Source organism: Neofelis nebulosa, chromosome 13 (assembly GCF_028018385.1).
Source record: "Neofelis nebulosa isolate mNeoNeb1 chromosome 13, mNeoNeb1.pri, whole genome shotgun sequence".
Taxonomy (NCBI): Eukaryota; Metazoa; Chordata; class Mammalia; order Carnivora; family Felidae; genus Neofelis; species Neofelis nebulosa.
The window spans coordinates 8,406,254-8,424,531 of record NC_080794.1 but is presented as its reverse complement, the minus strand read 5'-3'; the positions used below and the strand labels follow the sequence as shown (position 1 = coordinate 8,424,531).

General features: G+C 40.3%; 1 protein-coding gene across 4 annotated transcripts in view; it reads right to left on the bottom strand.

The window, feature by feature from the left end:
• The window catches only part of RYR2 (ryanodine receptor 2), a 768,107-nt gene that overhangs the window by 152,899 nt on the left and 596,930 nt on the right, over nucleotides 1-18,278 (bottom strand). For all 4 annotated transcript variants that reach the window (XM_058696266.1, XM_058696262.1, XM_058696264.1 and 1 more), the window contains 3 exons: nucleotides 15,109-15,173; nucleotides 12,526-12,647; nucleotides 5,890-5,939 (listed from right to left, as the gene is read on the bottom strand). In XM_058696266.1, the coding sequence (XP_058552249.1) occupies nucleotides 5,890-5,939; nucleotides 12,526-12,647; nucleotides 15,109-15,173 (237 nt within the window). The remainder of the gene's footprint in view (nucleotides 1-5,889; nucleotides 5,940-12,525; nucleotides 12,648-15,108; nucleotides 15,174-18,278) is intronic.

Sequence of the window (18,278 nt, the reverse complement as noted above, 5' to 3'; positions counted from 1 at the left end):
TCTAGGGTCACTGAGGACAAACCAGAAGAAATTTTGGAGTACTATGCTCAATTTTGGAGTGTTTGCTTGATTCCAGGCATTCCTAAAAATGTCTCCGCTATCAGATTAGGAAACTCTCCAGCTCTCTGGACAATCTGCTATCTCACTAATACGTGAACAATTTACCAGAAAGTGTGAAAGTAGAAAAGGCCTCCAAATGATAACTATTTTGTGCCTTCTCAAATAGTTCCTCTAGGTGAAAGGATCGCGGTTGGCTGGGTTTAATGATCTTGTTTGAATAGTCATTAATTATGCATTACTTCCTCTTCAGTGTAAGGGCCCTAAGTGGTTTCTTGGACAGCTTAAGAAATAAAAATATATATATATGTGATTCTAATGAAATGTGGGATAATTGGATACATTTTTCTTAATCATCTCATAAGCCAAAAAAAAAAAAAAAAAGGTAAAATTTCAGTTATTCTGAATGTAAGAAAATTCCAAATCAAGAGCCCTTATCTCTTTGTTCTAAGTGTCTGCTCTTCTCTTTTGGAATGTAGGCTTCCTAAAGGCAAGACCTAGTTGGTTCATTCCTTCAGTCACCTGACATGGATAAAAGACCTACTACGTGCCAGGCTTCGGATACAACAATAAGCCCTCAGTGAGCCGAGAGGTTTGTGCCAGACAGGGATGTGACTCTGGGGACATCATGGAGGACAGGTACTCGAGTGAACAGAATGTTCTAAGAGTAGGGGGAGGGACTAAAATCAGGGAGGTTGGGGAAGGTTTTCCTGACAGAGTAGGTAATATTTGGGTTGAAATCTGAAGGGTGAGGTGAGCAGTTTACTCCACTGAGCGTGAAGGACTGGAGAGGAGACTTATGTCTGGGGACCCCATTCTAGTAGGCAATTACAGCAGGTGCAAAGACCCTGCACAGAAAGGGATATGATACTTTTAAGAAGCAGAGAGAAGGCCACTTAAGCTGAAGCATAGACAGCAGGCCACAACATGGCAGGGAAGGTGGATGGAGGGGTACTTAGGGGATAGTCTATGAAACACTAATGTGGCCAGATTCAGAAATTTTCTTCTCAAGAAAAGGGAAGCCACTGAACCTGCAGGAGAGTGATAGGAAAGACAGGATTGTGGGAAGATCCAACTGCTGTGGAGCACACTTTGAAAGAGCAAGAGGGGATTCAGGGAGAATGGTCAGTTTGTTCCGAGAGGACAGATGACCGATGCCTGGACCGGCCTCAGATGGTCACAGTGGAGAAGCGCAGAGATGTTCATTTTCCTATTCTCACACCCTGAAAGGATGACCCCACACAGCAGAGCACAATAAATGTTGATTGATGGAGTGCCTGGGGGGGCTCGGTCAGTTAAGTGTCTGACTTTGGCTCAGGTCGTGATCTCCTGGTTCATGAGCTTGAGCCCTGTGTCAGGCTCTGAGCTGTCAGAGCCTGGAGCCTGTTTCAGATTCTGTGTCTCCCTCTCTCTGCCCCTCCCCTGCTCATTCTCTGCCCCTGTCTCTCTCAAAAACAATTAAACATTAAAAAAATTTTTAATAAAAATTAAAAATATTGAATGAATGCATCAAATGAATGCTATTAAGGCATTAGATTGTATTTTATTATTATTCATCTCACATATAAAAATAAAGCCCTTATGAAGTCCTGATCTGCATACACCTGTGGCACCACGGTTGTCCCTGTTGGAGGCTTAGTTACCAGATTCTGCTTCCTTTCCGACTGACCGAAAGGCTTAAACAGGCTGTAGCAGGAGGACTTATGTATTTTCTACCATCCTCGGCATTTTTAATCAGAATTTCCACTTAGCAAAAGTGAGCAAAAATGGTGGGATGAAAAAGCAATATTTCATTAGTTGGCAATGGGTCCTTGAAAATGGCAAACGGGATTCCCATCACTTCTCAACTTGCCTGGGTCCCGTCCATGTCCTAACCAATTTCCTTAAATACAAGAGTACACCAACTTATAATCACTAACGAGGATGTCAGAATTCAAACAGGAAGCCTATATATAATATATATATATATATATATATATATATATATATATATATATATATATATATATATGTATAATGAAGATACTAATTTCTTCATTGTTATATTTTTCCATAAAGCATTCTAATGGATTCATCAGAACTACTGTTCTGTAGGGAATAGGGCCTGTTTCTGCTTTTAAAAGACTTAGCTTTTTCAAATATAAAATGAAACGGTTTAAATGCCTCAAAAAAATATATATGAAGCACAAAACGTTTTGTACTGATGGTCTCTTTAGTTCTTAAATAGTGTGCCTCAATGTAGAGAATGCATTTTTAAGTCGATAAAAGATATACACAAATATAGAAGTCCAAATGTGGGGAATCTTCAATTAATCAGAAAAGTCCTTCAACTACAGATGAAGTTTGGAAGTATAACAACAATTTAATTTGGCAGCCAGCTTGGAATAAAGAGTCCCTTACTCATCAGATCCTGAACTCACCACAATCACTACCACCAAGACGAATATTTTGTCTCTTGGTATGAATATTCCCCTTGTGTCTCCAAACACACCTTCCTGACATGTTGAGGGTGTGTCTTTCTACATCTTTACTTCTGGTCATCGCTCCTAAGACACAAAGCCCGGGCATTCCTTTGTCAACCTCAACTTTTAACTGTCTTAATCTGTCCTTAGCTTAAGTCATAAACAATTTGTAAATTTAAAGCAGTACAGTAAAAACCACTTTGATCATCAGCGTATTGTCTACCAGAATTTGGAAAAAAAATGATACCATGTTAGAGAAGGGAGAAAGGAAAAAATCACAGATAATATGACTATAAAGGACCACTATGTATGTATTTGTGTGTGTGTGTGTGTGTGTGTGTGTGTACATTAGGTCTCTCTCTTTAGGGAAATCCGCAATGGCAGAACTGATACATCAAAAATAAATAGTTGGTATACCACTTCGACTTCATTCTGGAAATGGGTAAATTATAAAGGCTTAATTGTGCATGTACTTTAAAGAGCCAAGTCCTCTAGGTTCCCCTAGGAATCCCTTAGGTTTGAAAGCTGTTAAGACTGCAGTTTACATAATCCTTCAACGTTCATTATCTTACATTCGATCAGCTATGCGCAACTGATCTCTAAGATTAGTATTGATTGTGACCCAGTTTAAAAATGGAAAAACAGGGGGTGCCTGGGTGGCTTGGTCGGTTGAGCATCCGACTTTGGCTCGGGTCATGATCTCATGGTTCGTGGGTTTGAGCCCCGCGTTGGGCTCTGTGCTGACCGCTCAGAGCCCGGAGCCTGTTTCGGATTCTGTGTCTCCCTCTCTCTCTCTGCCCCTCCCCTGTTCATGCTCTGTCTCTCTCTGTCTCAAAAATAAATAAATGTTAAAAAAAAAATTTTTTTTTTAAATGGAAAAACATGGGGTGCCTGGGTGGGTCAGTTGGTTAAGCAGCTGACTTTGGCTTAGGTCATGATCTCACAGTTTGTGGGTTTGAGCCCCGCGTCGGGCTCTGTGCTGACAGCTCAGAGCCTGGAGACTGTTTCAGATTCTGTGTCTCCCCTGTCTCTGCCCCTCCCCTGCTCACGCTCTGTCTCTGTCTCAAAAATAAACAAACGTTAAATTTTTTTTTTAAAAATGGAAAAACAAAAACAAAAACAAAAACAAAGGTTCAGAGAAATCAAGTCTCTCGTCCAAATCATTCAGCTGGTCTAGTTACAAATAAAGCATTAATATCTAGGTTTTCCAACTTGAAGCCCACCATTTTTCTGGGACATCCTACTAGAGTCTAAAGCCAGGTTGTAACGGTCATGTGTAAAGGTGATACGGAGAAGACTTAAAGATTCTAATAACTTGACAAGACTGTATTAGAAAATGTTTGATTAACAAAGGCCTCCTGAAGTTCGTATTATTGTATAGGCAAATGCCAAAACAAATTTGAAACCCTGAAAACAAGAGACACTAGAATAATATAAAGAAGACACACACAAGTACGCTTTTGAGGTAAAGTAGCTCTCCAGTAAATTCCTGTTAAAAATAAAAATAATAGTATTTAAAGGCTACAGGATTTAAAATACAATGCCTAAATGGAGTATCAGCATCATGTAGGGTTGGTATGAATGTTAAAGTCTGGCTTGTCTCCATGGAGAGGTAGTACAAGTTTCATCAATGCATTTATCTTCAATTACTAGTCCCTTAAGAAACATAGGAGATTAAAGAATAGGCAAAATTTATCCACAGTAAAAGAAGTCTATATGTAGTGCCTTTGCAGAGGTTATAAACCGGAAATGGCACAAGGGAGGCTTCTGGGGTGCTGGAAATGTTTTATGTCTTGATCTGAGCAAATGGACATGTATGCGTGGATGGAAAATTTCAACAAACTGTGTCATCAGGCTGTCTTCAAGATTTGTGTACTTTGCTCCATATATGGAACACCTCAGAAAATTTTTAAAAGAAATTATAGTGAAATATAGACTAAGAAGCCAAGAATTTACAGTAAGAACTTAGAAACAGCACAACGGAAATATTACCATGCTCATCAGGAAGAATGTAAACACTGCCCTTGAGAAAAGGGGTCCCCATCAGAGCGATACAGACTAAGACAGCACTCTCGGAAGACAAATGGAGGACACTTGAATCCACTGTTATTACGAGAAAGTTGAAGAGTTTCTAACAATTCTGTCTGCACAATGTTCATACAAATTTTTCTATGTCGAGGAAAAGTCAAACAAAAATCAGCCAACTAGAAATTACTTTGAAGAGATTTTGCCCAATGATGTGGCACAACTTAAATATGAATGCAAAAACTTGGGCAATTTAAATGAAATACAGGGGCGCCTGGGAGGCTCAGTTGGTTAGGCGTCGCTTAGTTTCAGCTCGGGTCATGATCTCACGATTCCTGAGTTTGAGCCCTGCATTGGGCTTTGTGTTGACTGTGCAGACCCTGCTTGGGATTCTCCCTCTCTCTCTCTCTCTCTCTCTCTCTCTCTCTCTAAATAAGTAAGTAAACTTTAAAAAATATTCACTGTGTCTTATATAGAAATGACTTAACCCTTAGCGTTTCCTGTGAATGGAACTGAACTTACATCTGTATCAGTACACTAAATATTTCATTACTAAAATCACCCCAACACTGTCTCAAAACCGACAGTGCACAGAGCTGAAGTTTGCTTTTGTGCTTTACAAAAGCAGATGCAGGAAATGAAAACACAAATTCTGCCAGCTGCTCTGGAGTCCTAAAGCCCCACGGCAAGGACAATCTGTGGCATGTGGGTGACTGCCCTGCATGGCTGTCCAAAAGCAGGTGCGCGGTGTGTGGACTTCAGTCACGCGAATTCTCAGACACAAACAAAAGCTAACTATGGGGTGGGTGATGCTAGAAAAGTCACTCCTGCCACGTGAGGTCCTTGCCTCACTGCCTCTACCATGAAGCTCCAATGTCTGGAATGCAGTCAACATGCAAATCTGTAGTCAAGAGCATTAAAAAAAAAAGAAGAAGAAGAAGAAGAAGAAGAAGAAGTGCAGTTAAAATTTTTTTTCTGATTTATGACAGCTCATTCTTTAATCTATCAGAAACAGACAAATGAATTCAAGGGCCCAGTTGCACTTCACCCCTCCGAAATAAAAGATGGCAGAAGCCGCCATGTCCATTCATTTTCTCTTTCATAACACAACCTTTTGATTTTCAAATGTGCTTTGGACCAGCATAAAAAAGTTACAGTCTTCAATTTCACCATAGAGAATGCTACTTACAAACGACCTCGAGGACCTTATCTTGGCCTATGACAACCATGCATGCAGCCATGCAAACATGCATTCATGCAACATAGCAGCACACAACACAGTGCAAAATTGGCAAAGAAAACCAAGTGATGGCCATGCTAGTATTTGTTGCAAGGGTCTCCTTACCAAATAGTGAAATCCTATGCCTGACAAGAACTCCAAGTTTGCAGAATAGGCTGAAGACAAAAGAAAAACAAAAGAGAAAGGGGGGAAGGGGGAGGGAAGATAGAAAAGACAGGGAGAAATTAAAATAAAATTTAAAAAAAAAGAAGAAAAAAAAGAAAAATAAACAGCTGATATATGAGCAGGAAAAAAGCAACATGATGTCACGCAGAAAGAATCAATTTTCTGAGCAGAATGTGGAGTAGAGGTATTAAAGAAAGAATCTTTGAGTGCATATCTTTAACAAACATGGTTAAAAAAGCACATATTATAAGTAAAGAAACCAAAAAAAATTTGAAAGCAAAGCTAATTAATATAAAAGCAATCTATATGAACCCCATAAGAATATGACTACTCAAATAGCACAAGGAAAACGCTTAAAATTTTATCTGCCCAAATGTACCACTGAAATTCTAGAATTTTTGTTGTTGTTATGGATTATTATTTAAAATCAGAAGTATGGCACTTGGGGCATGAAATGTCACTTTAAGGTTTAGTATGTTTATCATTTGAACTTTCCTTCTTTCCAACCGTGAGCATACCCCTCCCATATACACCAAAGCATCCAGTGAATTTGAACACAGTGAGGTAGAGATAGAATTTGAACAACTGATAATCACTCAGAAAAATGTTGCAGATGCAATAACTTCAAGGGTTCTTCATGCTAATGCTTGACTTAAGCCTATTTCTTATCTCCTCCAGAGCAAGTTTCTGGGCCACTGTGTTCCTGGGGATCGGCAGTGGGAGATCCCAAATAAGGGTGGCCTGCAGTCAGCAGGACAGCACTGATATGTACTAACTCTCACATGAGAACCTGGGAAAGACCTGCCATTGTCCCGGCTTGTCCCCAGGCTGCAGTCTGGCGGGCTCCTTCCAGGTCTTCTCAGGAATACCCTTCACTCCCTTCCCTGCTATACTCCCTTCTATCCATCCCTCAGGATTCAGCAACTGACATGTCTACTCCAACAAGCCTTTGCTAACACCCAGTGCTCCTTCACCACTCCCAGTCCAAGCTGAAAGGGTTCCTTCCAGCCTCTCCTAGGGGTCATGTGCAAATCTCTACCATGACATGTAACCTTCCATATTGCAAATGATACTATTTTCACATCTACCCAAACACTTCTGAGCTCTCAGATAGAGGCTCTGTGTAGCCAGAACTTGATGAAAGCTCTAGCCTTGATGATCCATGTGTACAGCACCACCCACACCCAGCTTGACTGTCCCAGCTAGATCCTGACTGCCCCATTCAGTCTTGCAAAGCTCTCCCATAAACAGCAGTGTGTAGACATGCCCTCCCCAAGACGGGGATATGGACGATGCCATGGAAAAAAAATGGAGTCACGAGCTCACGGCAGGACTGGAGAAAGGAGACGGAGAATCACGTCTGTGACACTGACTTTTTTAACAGTAAGTTTTGGCTATCATCTCTCATTTCTGTAACAAGGGAAAATAATGTATTAATGAAAAATAATTATAAAGGGTATCGTACAGCTTTTCCGAGAGAACATGCATCGGCAAATCTCTCAGTGAATTTGAGGTCTTGAGTCGTCTCCTAGCAGTTCTAAAAGTTTTTAAAACAATGATCTATTCAAGCAGATATTGTATTTAAAATGAGATATTAGCCTCCTGAGCTGCATTGTTTGTCTCTGTGCTATAATGTAAACAAAAAAAGAGGTAATAAAATAAGCAACATTCTCCAGGTGCTCTGACCCACTGAGCCTTATGCTAATTCAACAAGGATCTGTCTCCATCTCTAGAGAGTGAGCGCTTGTCAGAGTTGTACGTATTTTGGATCCCTATATGTAGATCAACCTGTTTTGAGTGATCTCGTTTTACTTCTTACGAACTGAGACTCTGTCGTATCAGTGTGAAACATTCTGAGATAATGTTGAATTTGCAATGCTAGGATCATGTTTGAACCCAATTCATCCAGACCTAGGACATTTTCCTGCGATGAAAAACACAGCATTATTCTGTGTCCGATTCTGTTGGATTATAGTGAATGTCTGAGAATCTGTTTGAAAAAATGACTTCTTAAAATAGCAATGCTTCTTAACTTTGGTTGTTCCTAATCAGTAGCCGATATGTAGAAATAGAAATATGTAGATATGTAGAAACAGAAATATGTAGATATGTAGAAAACCAGGTTCTCACAAAGGACAAACTGTATCTATTTCTCCTCCCGTGCTATCATCCACTTTTAGAGTGGAGTTTGTATGTCAACTATAAGGTTTTATTATTATAAGCTTTGGCCTATAGTTTCTCTAAAAATATTCTCCATAATACTGTCTTCTCTTTCTGTATGTATATCCCTCCATTACTAACATTCTTAAGAAATTGTAATTCATTGGGGCGCCTGGGTGGCTCAGTGGGTCAAGCATCCAACTTTGGCTCAGGTCATGACCTCAGGGTCTGTGAGTCCGAGCCCTGTATCGGGCTCTGCTCTGTGCTGATGGCTCAGAGCCTGGAGCCCGCTTTGGATTCTGTGTCTCCGTCTCTCTCTGCCCCACCACGCTCGCTTGCTCACACATGCACACACTCTCTCTCAAAAATAAGCAGTAAAATAATTAAGAAAAAGAATTCATAATGCACCTACAATTCCTTGGCTTTGATGCCTCACTGCTCTACAGAAACACTCGCTAGAAATTCTCGGTGCTTGCTGATCAGTAAGTCAAATAATACTTTTTCAATCTCGGTCCTGGAAACTGCCTATGGTACTTGGCATCACTGACTACTTCAATCTGGGAAACTCTCAGTTCTGTTTTACGGCGATATGTTTCCCCTTCTTCTCTAATAAATCATCCTCAGTGTTCTTCAAAGAACCATTTCTGAAAACCCTTCAGATGTAATGAGTCTCTAAGGTTTGGAATTCAGACCTTTTTGCTTCTCTGTCTACTCTCCCTTCATCTGCTTCCAGCACTGTGAGCATAACATGGGTACAGATAATCTCCAAATATGCCATTTCCGGCTGACTAACCTGCCAGTACCCACGCTTCAGTAATTACCTAACCAAACTGAACCCCTTCTTCTCAAAACCAGGTCTCCGTCATTTCTTTCTTTACTGTTGCCAGCAATATTGTTCCAACCACTCGGCACTGAAACTCCAGCACCGTGGGGACCTGCCATATGACCCACTGCCAAGGTCTGTGATTTTCTCTCGTCCGTGCTTCCCACATCCAACCCCTCTCTCCACGTACATCTCCTCCGTATTCCCAGTACTTCATATATGTTTCCATTGCACTCGTCACAACTTGTTAAGTGGTTAGCGCTACATGTAGGCAGGTACTCAGCTGCACTTCTTAAAAGCTGCACTTAATTGGAACTGCATCGTTATATGTGTGTTTATCATCCTCAGTCCTAGGACGGCACCTTGGACACGGCATGGCGGGCATTCAGAAACGCGTGCTGAATGGATCTGTGGGTAGAACCACCTCTTTAAGGTAGCACTTCCCTCACGACAGCCTGCATTGCTGTCATGGCCTCTTAGCAAGCTCACACTTCTCAGTCCCACTTTTGTGGCCAGACTGCCCTTTATCCCAATGGCTTCATAGGGCTCATGAATTAAGTAAAAAAGATTAATTATAAAAATCAAAAAGAAAAAAGGAAGAAGGTGCCTTGTTCCAGCGGTCAATATCAATGACAGGGTTCTATAATGAATCTACGTCACCCACACTTACCCTAAATTGCTATGTTCTACACTCTATACGTTATCGACACGTAGAAAATAGTCCCCCCTCTTAATCTACAACCTACAGATTCTTGAAAGTCAATTCTGAATTATCGTGTCTTCTGTATATCTCTAGCCTGTCCATACCCACCCAATGTGGTCTTCCTTGTCCTTGAATCCCACAGCACTGCATGGCTTTCTTCTACTAGAATTATATTTTTACCCACATACTTAGGTACTACCAGCTACACTCCCAGAGAGCAGAGGGCACACCTTACTCTTTTCCACAGACATGATGGTGCGGACTTTAGACACAGTAAATGCTCGACATATGATTTCTAGTGCCAAGAAGTATCCAAACATCTAATGGCGACAACCCATTCTTAAATGTGGAGGTTAATTTAGACCCATGCCGTACTGCTACACGCAACTGTTAAATACGAATTAAAAGTAGTCCTGCAGTGTTCAACATGGGTGTGAAGGCATGACTGCTTAGTCACAGTAGCAGGGACAGTGGGGTTTTTTTTCTTTGTATTTGATCCTTTTTTTTTTTTTAACCTATTTTACCCGCCAAAGTAATATTTAACTGAAGTGGTAAGAAATCACATTTATAAAATTTCAGTGATCCCATTGTAACATGTCTAAAAAATTTGTAGTTGGTTTTTGTTAGTGTGACGGCGATTTGGGTTGTTTTAAGACATAGATTTATGATCAGAAAAGTAAGACTTTTTCCACTTTAAAAATATGTAAAAATGGTAAGAAAAACATCTCTACTATGCTACCCAAGGGAAACAACTATTAAAATCAAGTTTCTTCCCTACCAATATTCTTCTACACATCCAAATTTAGAGGTTTTTTTAAAGATCTTGATCCATATTATTTAAATAGATATATATATATTTTTTACTTTTTAAGTAACCATTGTCCTAAGATGTGATATATTTGCATCCATCATAATGTTAATGACCAGACAGCATTTTCCATGTGCTGTAATTTCTTTATCATTAACTTTCTTCATTTTTCATCCCAGAATTTTTCCGAGGTTAAAATCTACCTATGTTTGGTACTCAAGGGCTGTGATGAAATAAGGTACTTCTATCAGCGTGCGTCTCATTCTTATATGTTGGAATGTGAGACCATTTCTCTTTTGGAAATGGTAACGGGAGAAATAAAATGTGCCGGTCCTTGTTGCCCTAGGTGGAGCAAATCTGAAAATGAAATTACAGAAAACCTTCTGGTGAGGCCTTAATAAAGAGGGGGCGTCTCAGGCCCCCAAACCACATCAACTGAGGCTCGCACAGAATAGCGATGCTCTTCCAATTTCTTCTATGAGGGGCAGTGGGCAAAGGAAAATTAGTTACCTCTGGGGTCAGTGAACAGCTCTCAGAGTAAGAATGAAAATGGAATGGAGATACAAACATGACGGGGGGGGGGGGGGGAATAGAATTTGCATACTTTTATTTGTATTCTTTCCTATATTCTTTGATTGTATTTCTCTTGGTTTACACAATTGACTGATACCCAAGTTACCAACTCTGGGAACAGAGCTGCTGTTACAAAATCCTACTCTGATGGGGGACGGGGGCGGGGGTGAGGAGACTGCATTGAAAGGTAACTTGATGCCTTGGCATTTTCTGGCCACCGGGGATGGTGGGCCGCTGAAGCGATTAGGGCACTAGTGAAATGCAGACAGCCGGGCCTCTCTTTCCCAGGGAAAGCAGAAAGAAGACCACTCCGAAGTCAGGAGAAGATTCCTACCTTGGAAAGTAGCCCCTCACCCGCTTCTTTCTGGTAACAAGAGGGTGGAAACAAAGTGCGTCACTGGATGGATTCTCTGTTACTTTAACTATAATCGGTTACACCAACTTCACAGGAAGACTATTATTTGAAGAAGTTTGGGGCCATTTTTAACGCGGTTGCAATCTTACATCACATGACATCACATATCATTAAAGTCAAGTCCAAGGAAAGCTTGTAGCCTGCTTTATCTCGGTTACTCATTTTTATAGAAACTTCTTTCAAATACAATCTAAAAGCTTCGTATGGACTCCTGTGTAATTTGATAATACAGAAACAGATTTGCTCTGTAATCGATCACATATATACTAAATTTTGGCATATTTTGAAAAATCAGACTTGAAATACCCAGAAGAATCACAAATAAATCTATGAGGAATACTTGGGTTTAAACAGAAATGAGAAAGCATTGCTAAATTGCCAACTTGAGTGGTGCAAATCTTCAGAAAGGTACATATTTTTACGTCATTTTCTTCCAAGATAGGTCATTATTTACACACAAACGTTGAAAAATTTGATTTCTGTAAATGGGATTTTGCCCTCCAGAAAAACTCCTTTATTTTTCAAAATTGTGGCAAATATAGTAGACTCAGAAATTTTAGAGGAAGTAATGTTAAAAGCACCATTTATTGGGGCACCTGGGTGGCTCAGTGGTTAAGTGTCTGATTTCGGCTTAGGTCGTGATTTCATGGTTCTGTGGGTTTGAGCCCCACATGGGGCTCTGTGCTGACAGCTCAGAGCCTGGAGCCTGCTTCGGATTCTGTGTCTCCCTCTCTCTGCCCCTCCCCTACTCGTGCTCTCTCTCTAGCAAGAATGAATAAACATTAAAAAATTTTTAGAAAAAGCACCATTTATCACAAATACTAATGCAGTGATGACTCTGTGGATTCTGTGATGGGGGTCTTATTCCTTCTATTCAGCATTATATTTAGCAGCAAAATGGAAGAAAACTCAACGTTTAGAACACACGTATTAACTTGTAGAGAGCATCCTCCTCCGTGTTTGATCCCAAGGGGCCAAGGGTCAGGGAAGCTGGGTAGACACTGCATGCTCCCACCTCAAGGTCCCCAGATGCTCTTCCTCAAATGCAAATACACTTCGCTCAACAACAGTCTTTATTTTGTGTAGCTCTTTACCTCGTCACCATTTCTTTCTCCTTGTTTGACGCATGTCCTCCAGAACAGAGGGGTCTGCTTGCTGCAGATAAGAAGTATAAACGATGGTTTTTGAAATACTGATCAATTAAAGGAAGCACAACCTGAAAGAAAGGAAAAGAAAACAGATCTACACGGTGGACAGAGACTCTGGGGCAGCCAGACTTCTGTCCGCCTGCAGCAGGTCCCCCAGTATCCATAGCCCTGCCAGTTGGCATGATTTTAGAGTATGCCTCTCTCAAATCTTACCCTGCTATCTCTAGTCCCGGCGGGGGCGGGGGGGGGGGGGGGAGGGGAAGTTGGAGGGTGTATGTGTGTGTGCATGCGTGTGTGTGTGTCAGACAGGATGTAATTATGGGGAACACACCAAATTTTCAACGGTTTGGAATTATTTTCAATACCTTCTAAAAATGAAATATTCTTAGTCTTCTCATATAATGTAGTTCGGGGTCCGATAGGTTCAAAAAATAATCATCGACTACCATTTATTGAGTCTCTGCTATGGGTGAGAATTGCAACTCCACAGTCAATTCACTGCTCCTAGTAACTACTCTGTGTGGCAAGCGTCATCATCCGCTTTACAGGTATTAAACTGAGGTGCAGAAAGTGAGTGACCTACTCAAAGTCACACTGCCGCTTACCTACCTCCACAGTGTTCTCACCTGGCCTCTCTCAGAGCCGCCTGGCCCTTCCCGCATGCTAATCCTGCTGCCCTTTGGCGAATTCCTCTTCTTTGCCCTGTGTGCTCACATCACAAGGCTCTGCACATGCCATTCCCTATGTCTGAAATGCTCTTCCCACACCCCGTAACCTGTCCACTCCACTCTCCCTGCAGACCTCAGCTCAGTGCTTCATCAGATAACCGTCCACTGATCTCCTCAACTGGGTAAAATCCCCATATTCTCTGTTCTTAGAACATCATTTGCAATTTTGCATTTAATACGTGTGATTCTGAATCAGTCTTTCTCCATAAGAGTCGATAAAATACACAAGAACAATACACATTTCTGGGTCTGTTTCCCATTACTGTGCTCTCCTGGCTTCTAGAACAACTCTTTGCTCTGCTTTGTTTACCCCTGGGTCACCAGTACTTAGGACTTTATGGGACCTACAGCAAGCGCTAGATAAATATTTGTTGAATAAATAAATGAAAAAAAAAATAACTGGCATTATCAGTATTTAGACTCAAGTCTGTCTAACTACATTTTTCCTACAACGTGGTATATGGCATATTTATATATAACAGCAACATACAAATTCTTTGTGATCTTCCTTGAAAGTTGTGACATTGCCTGGATTTTGATTGGCACATAATAGCTACTCAATAAATATGTGAATGAATGGATTACAGACTCAGAGGAAATTAAACCACATTAGGTGTCTGCAAACAAAATCACTAGGGGTACACAGGGCAATACAAGAATGTATTTTAAATGTATTATTAGAGGCCATGAATACAGCATTTGTAATAACTGGCTATCAAGGGGGGGATTACAATGCAGCATGATAGATAACTAACAATATGCATCCCAGGATAAACTTGGGATGCTTGATATGGAATTTGAATGCTATACTGAGTGGAAAGAAAAGACAAGAGAAATCTCCCTTACGGTAAAGGGCACAAATCTGAAAACATATAAAGGAGGCCAAATATGAATCAATCAAAACAACACGCCATTTTGCAAATGATCTCTAGGAACCAGCAAATGCAAGGACTTTGAAAATAAATTGACAGAAAGCATTACGTCCTCAGGCTAAGTGCAACATCGTTTGAACAGGAAAGCTTCCCAAGGGCATATTCTGTCTTCGCGACAGGAATCCCCGGGACGGAGTCTAACACCTGACAGAGACTGGACACACGCAGCACATGCTATGCCAGTGAATGGACCCAATGAGGAGAATCTGCAACACTTTGTGTCTCCTGACTGGAGACAGGAAGTCTGTCTGAAAGGAAGTCATGAATGTTCCTGACTGGCTGAAAGGAAGTCATGAATGTTCGCGGCCTAGGGCAAACTCTTGATAAATTCGTATTAAATGGAATGAAGAGCGATATTTGGGTAGACTTTACATATAAACAATTCACCCTCTCTGATCCTCAGCTTCCTCTGCTGTAAACGAGTAGGACGAGGGTCCCACAATAAAGCTTACACAGTAAAGCTTCTTATCATGTACAACTTCTTGAATTTATAATTTATAAACGAATTCTTTTCCCCTTTATAAAAGAAATGCTCTTACATTTTTAAATCCTAACAACCGAACTGAAGAAGTAGATTATTTTTCCTCTTTGTCATTTGATAAAGCCCAGTAAGGAGAACTTTGATTCCTACAGATTGAAGTGATTTGTGAATTACGGCAGGAAGAGCAGGGAGTGAAAATAAGACCGAGTATTCTGGGCGCAAATTCATCCTACATGACTCATGCACTTATTCCTGTGCCACAGAATATTTACTTGTAGTAGAACTCACACTGGTAGACCAGTACGTTCCGTAAAGAGGCAAAGATCTAAAGGGTATATTCGGTCGACAAACACATGGAATGAAAAACAAGATGGAGTGTATACTGTACTTTAGCAAAGAACTTGATTTCTTGCTCGTAAGGAAAATGTTCCGCCTTGCTTCTGCTGCCACCATCTGTAGAAATGAAGAGTTGTTGAACATGTTTTGTTTACTTGAAACATTACAAGATCTTCCACCCAAAAAGCAACATGTAGAACACATCACTATAACATCACTGAACGTGTTATCCCAGGAAAGCGAACACAGAAACCCATCCAAAATATCAAGGCTAACTTCATTCAGCAGTATGACAATTTTTTAAAAGGGATTTTCAAAAGTACCCAAATCGTAATAAAAAAATCTATCGAGGACAGCCCACACACACGCTGGCGTAGCTTTACGAGCTTCTTGACACGTAGCGGGAAAAGTGGAATAGAGTCACATAAAAACCCCGCATCTTCTTTCAGTAAGAAAAAAGCTCGCCACGGATGACAACAGTGAGTATAAACTCAGTAAACAAAAAATTGGTTAGATTGTTAGATTGGTGAGCCTCTAATAAAAATAGTTGCTTCTTGCTGGGACTAGAAGTTACAATATTAATATGCCAAGTGAAAAATTGCAGGAAGCCAGCCTGGGATGAGCAGGAGGACCACGACCGTAATATTCGGTTGGCAAATTAACATTCTGCTCAGGAGTAAAGAAGTTCACTTATGTCACAAGATAATTTCCATGAGCAAAGCAAAGACACCCGAGTTTTCCCCATGGTTCAAAAGGTTAAGAACTGATCGACCGAATGCACCGAGCTTTGAAGTGGCCCTTCTGTGCCTCCTTCACGCATCCGCAGGAGGTGACATCAACTGTAATAACCAGGATGATATGCAAACACACGGGAGAGCAAAATATATCCACAACTGGATATACAGTTTTAGTAACATTTGTAAGCAGAGCTTCCTTCTTGTGTAAGAAGCAAACTGACTGCTGCTTGAAAAAAGTTCTTTTGCAAATAGAAATAAAAGCAATTTGAGACAGATTTTCTAAAATCTGATACATTAAGTTTGGGATGACTTTTAGGAAATTGAGGTAATATTTTGTGATATCAGAACAATGCTCTTTCCAGCAAACGAGCAAAAGAAAAGTACGGCTTTTGTACACTTGCAGGCATCACTTTTACATTAAGAATATTACTCTCAAGAATATTGTGCCAAGTGGCTGGATCCACGTACGGGACTTTCCCACATAAGCTACGTCTAGACGGAATTCTGCACATCACAAAATACGTTAACAGTTCAAGGAATTAAACTGGAAATATCTTCCCTTTTTACATTATGCATTTACATCACACATTTTAACAAAAATGCCTCTGTGCAAAATGCTGATGGAGAGAACTGTGGTCTAGATGGAATACAAAAATCAGAAAAAGGCATATGCATATTCTTACTACGGCCATTAGCCTCCAATGTGTTGCAAAGGCAGTAAATTTAAAGACAAAAGAAGACATCTACAAGTTTTCCTTGCAGTGACAATGAAAACTGGCAATTAAAATAAATGTAAAGGGTCCCAACTCTGCTCCTCTAACAGAATTCTTGCATTTTCTCTGTCACAGCCATCTGAAAAAGGAGCCTGTGACCTCGGCCATGGTAAAAAAAACAATACCTTAATTTCTTGGGCTTTCTATGGATCTAGCCTCACTTTCTGCCCACACCCTTTATCCTGTGGAAATAAGGAAGTGCCCTAACTGGGTGAATTTAAAGTAAGGTTCTTAATACTCCCTCTGCACAAACACTTCTTTATTCAGAAACTTGAACACAGTGGGGAGAAAACCCAAACACATTTTACCCTCTGAATTTCTGTTTCTGTTAGCCATGTCGAGCTCAAAAAGTTTTTTTTCCTTAATGCCTTGATTTTGCTTTCTCTCTTCTCTCTCGCCAAAAAGAAGAGTAAACTTGAGTTGCCACTCATCTCGGATACACTTAAATGTGCCTGAGAAATTTCAATATTTAATTTGTGTGCATAAGAGCTTTAAAAATTCACCATAGCTTCATTTTTGTTTTTTGGATCAAATTTCATTAACTGAGACGAATGTGGCTACTTTTCAGAATGATTCATAAATCATATTAAAAAAAATCATTAAAAAAATTTAAAAAATCATTGCAGGACCTACAAAAAGATTACATACTATAAATTAGTTTGCACGGTTGGCTTTTGTGAAAAAAGGTAGTTAAGAAGAGTGCCAAGGCACAGCATCCGCACTGCAGATAAAGAACTGATTGAGAAGGGAAGTTCTTTAAGAGAAGGACACTCAACTGGAAAATCTTTAATCGCATTTGGGATACAGGAGACCAGGAACAAGTAAATTCCGGAGCTCAAATTTCTATGAACTTTAATCTGACACTGTGCCAAAAACTAAGTCCTAAATCCTAAGAAAACAGTAGTAAAGAAGACTCCTTCGTCAGGATGGGTTTGTTGAGGATGTGTTTATTGCTAAGGCGAGGATGATGGGCTGGGGGAAAAGGATTGAAAAGGAGAAAGAATGAGGATTAAAAAACAAAAATAAAAACAGAAAAAAAAAAAAGCATGAAAAAGAAATTGAAAAGATAATCACCAGAACATTCTGTTCTTCCAAAGGGGCCAGATTCTACTTCCTTCTATCTTAATAGCAACTGGTGGCTGGAAGACGACCCAACATGAAGCTGGGTAACTAACAACTTGAATTTTAAGTCAACGGTACTCAGGACAATCAGGAAATAACAGAAGTGAGAGGAGGCTGTCTTGAGAATCTGAATCTAAGAGTTAAAACAAGGAATTCTTTTCATACTTGGTGGGCCACGTGGGGGGAGGAGGTCTTTCATTTTACTCTAACAAGATCCTAAGTAAAGTGTTCTGCATTGCAGATATTCTACTCTAAATGTGTATCCCTACACAGGATAAACTTGAGGGCTTCACGTTGCCTGGAAAGTTTGGGGATGCACAGAGTTTCCGTTTTTTCAAGAGCATGGCAATTAATTTCAAAAGGGAAGATTTAACTGTACATTAAATTGGGATATCCACCCCACGTGTCTTTCAAAATAAAAAATCAATCCCAATAAACATTGTAAGGAGAAAAAAATGATGTGTTCGTTTTTTTTTAAGTTCTGTAAATTATGCCATCCCGAAAAAATGTGTTTGCCTACTGACTGCTAGATTCTGTTTAGTACTAGGTTGGATAGAAAGTGTTTATGCCACCAGGGAACAGACCATAAA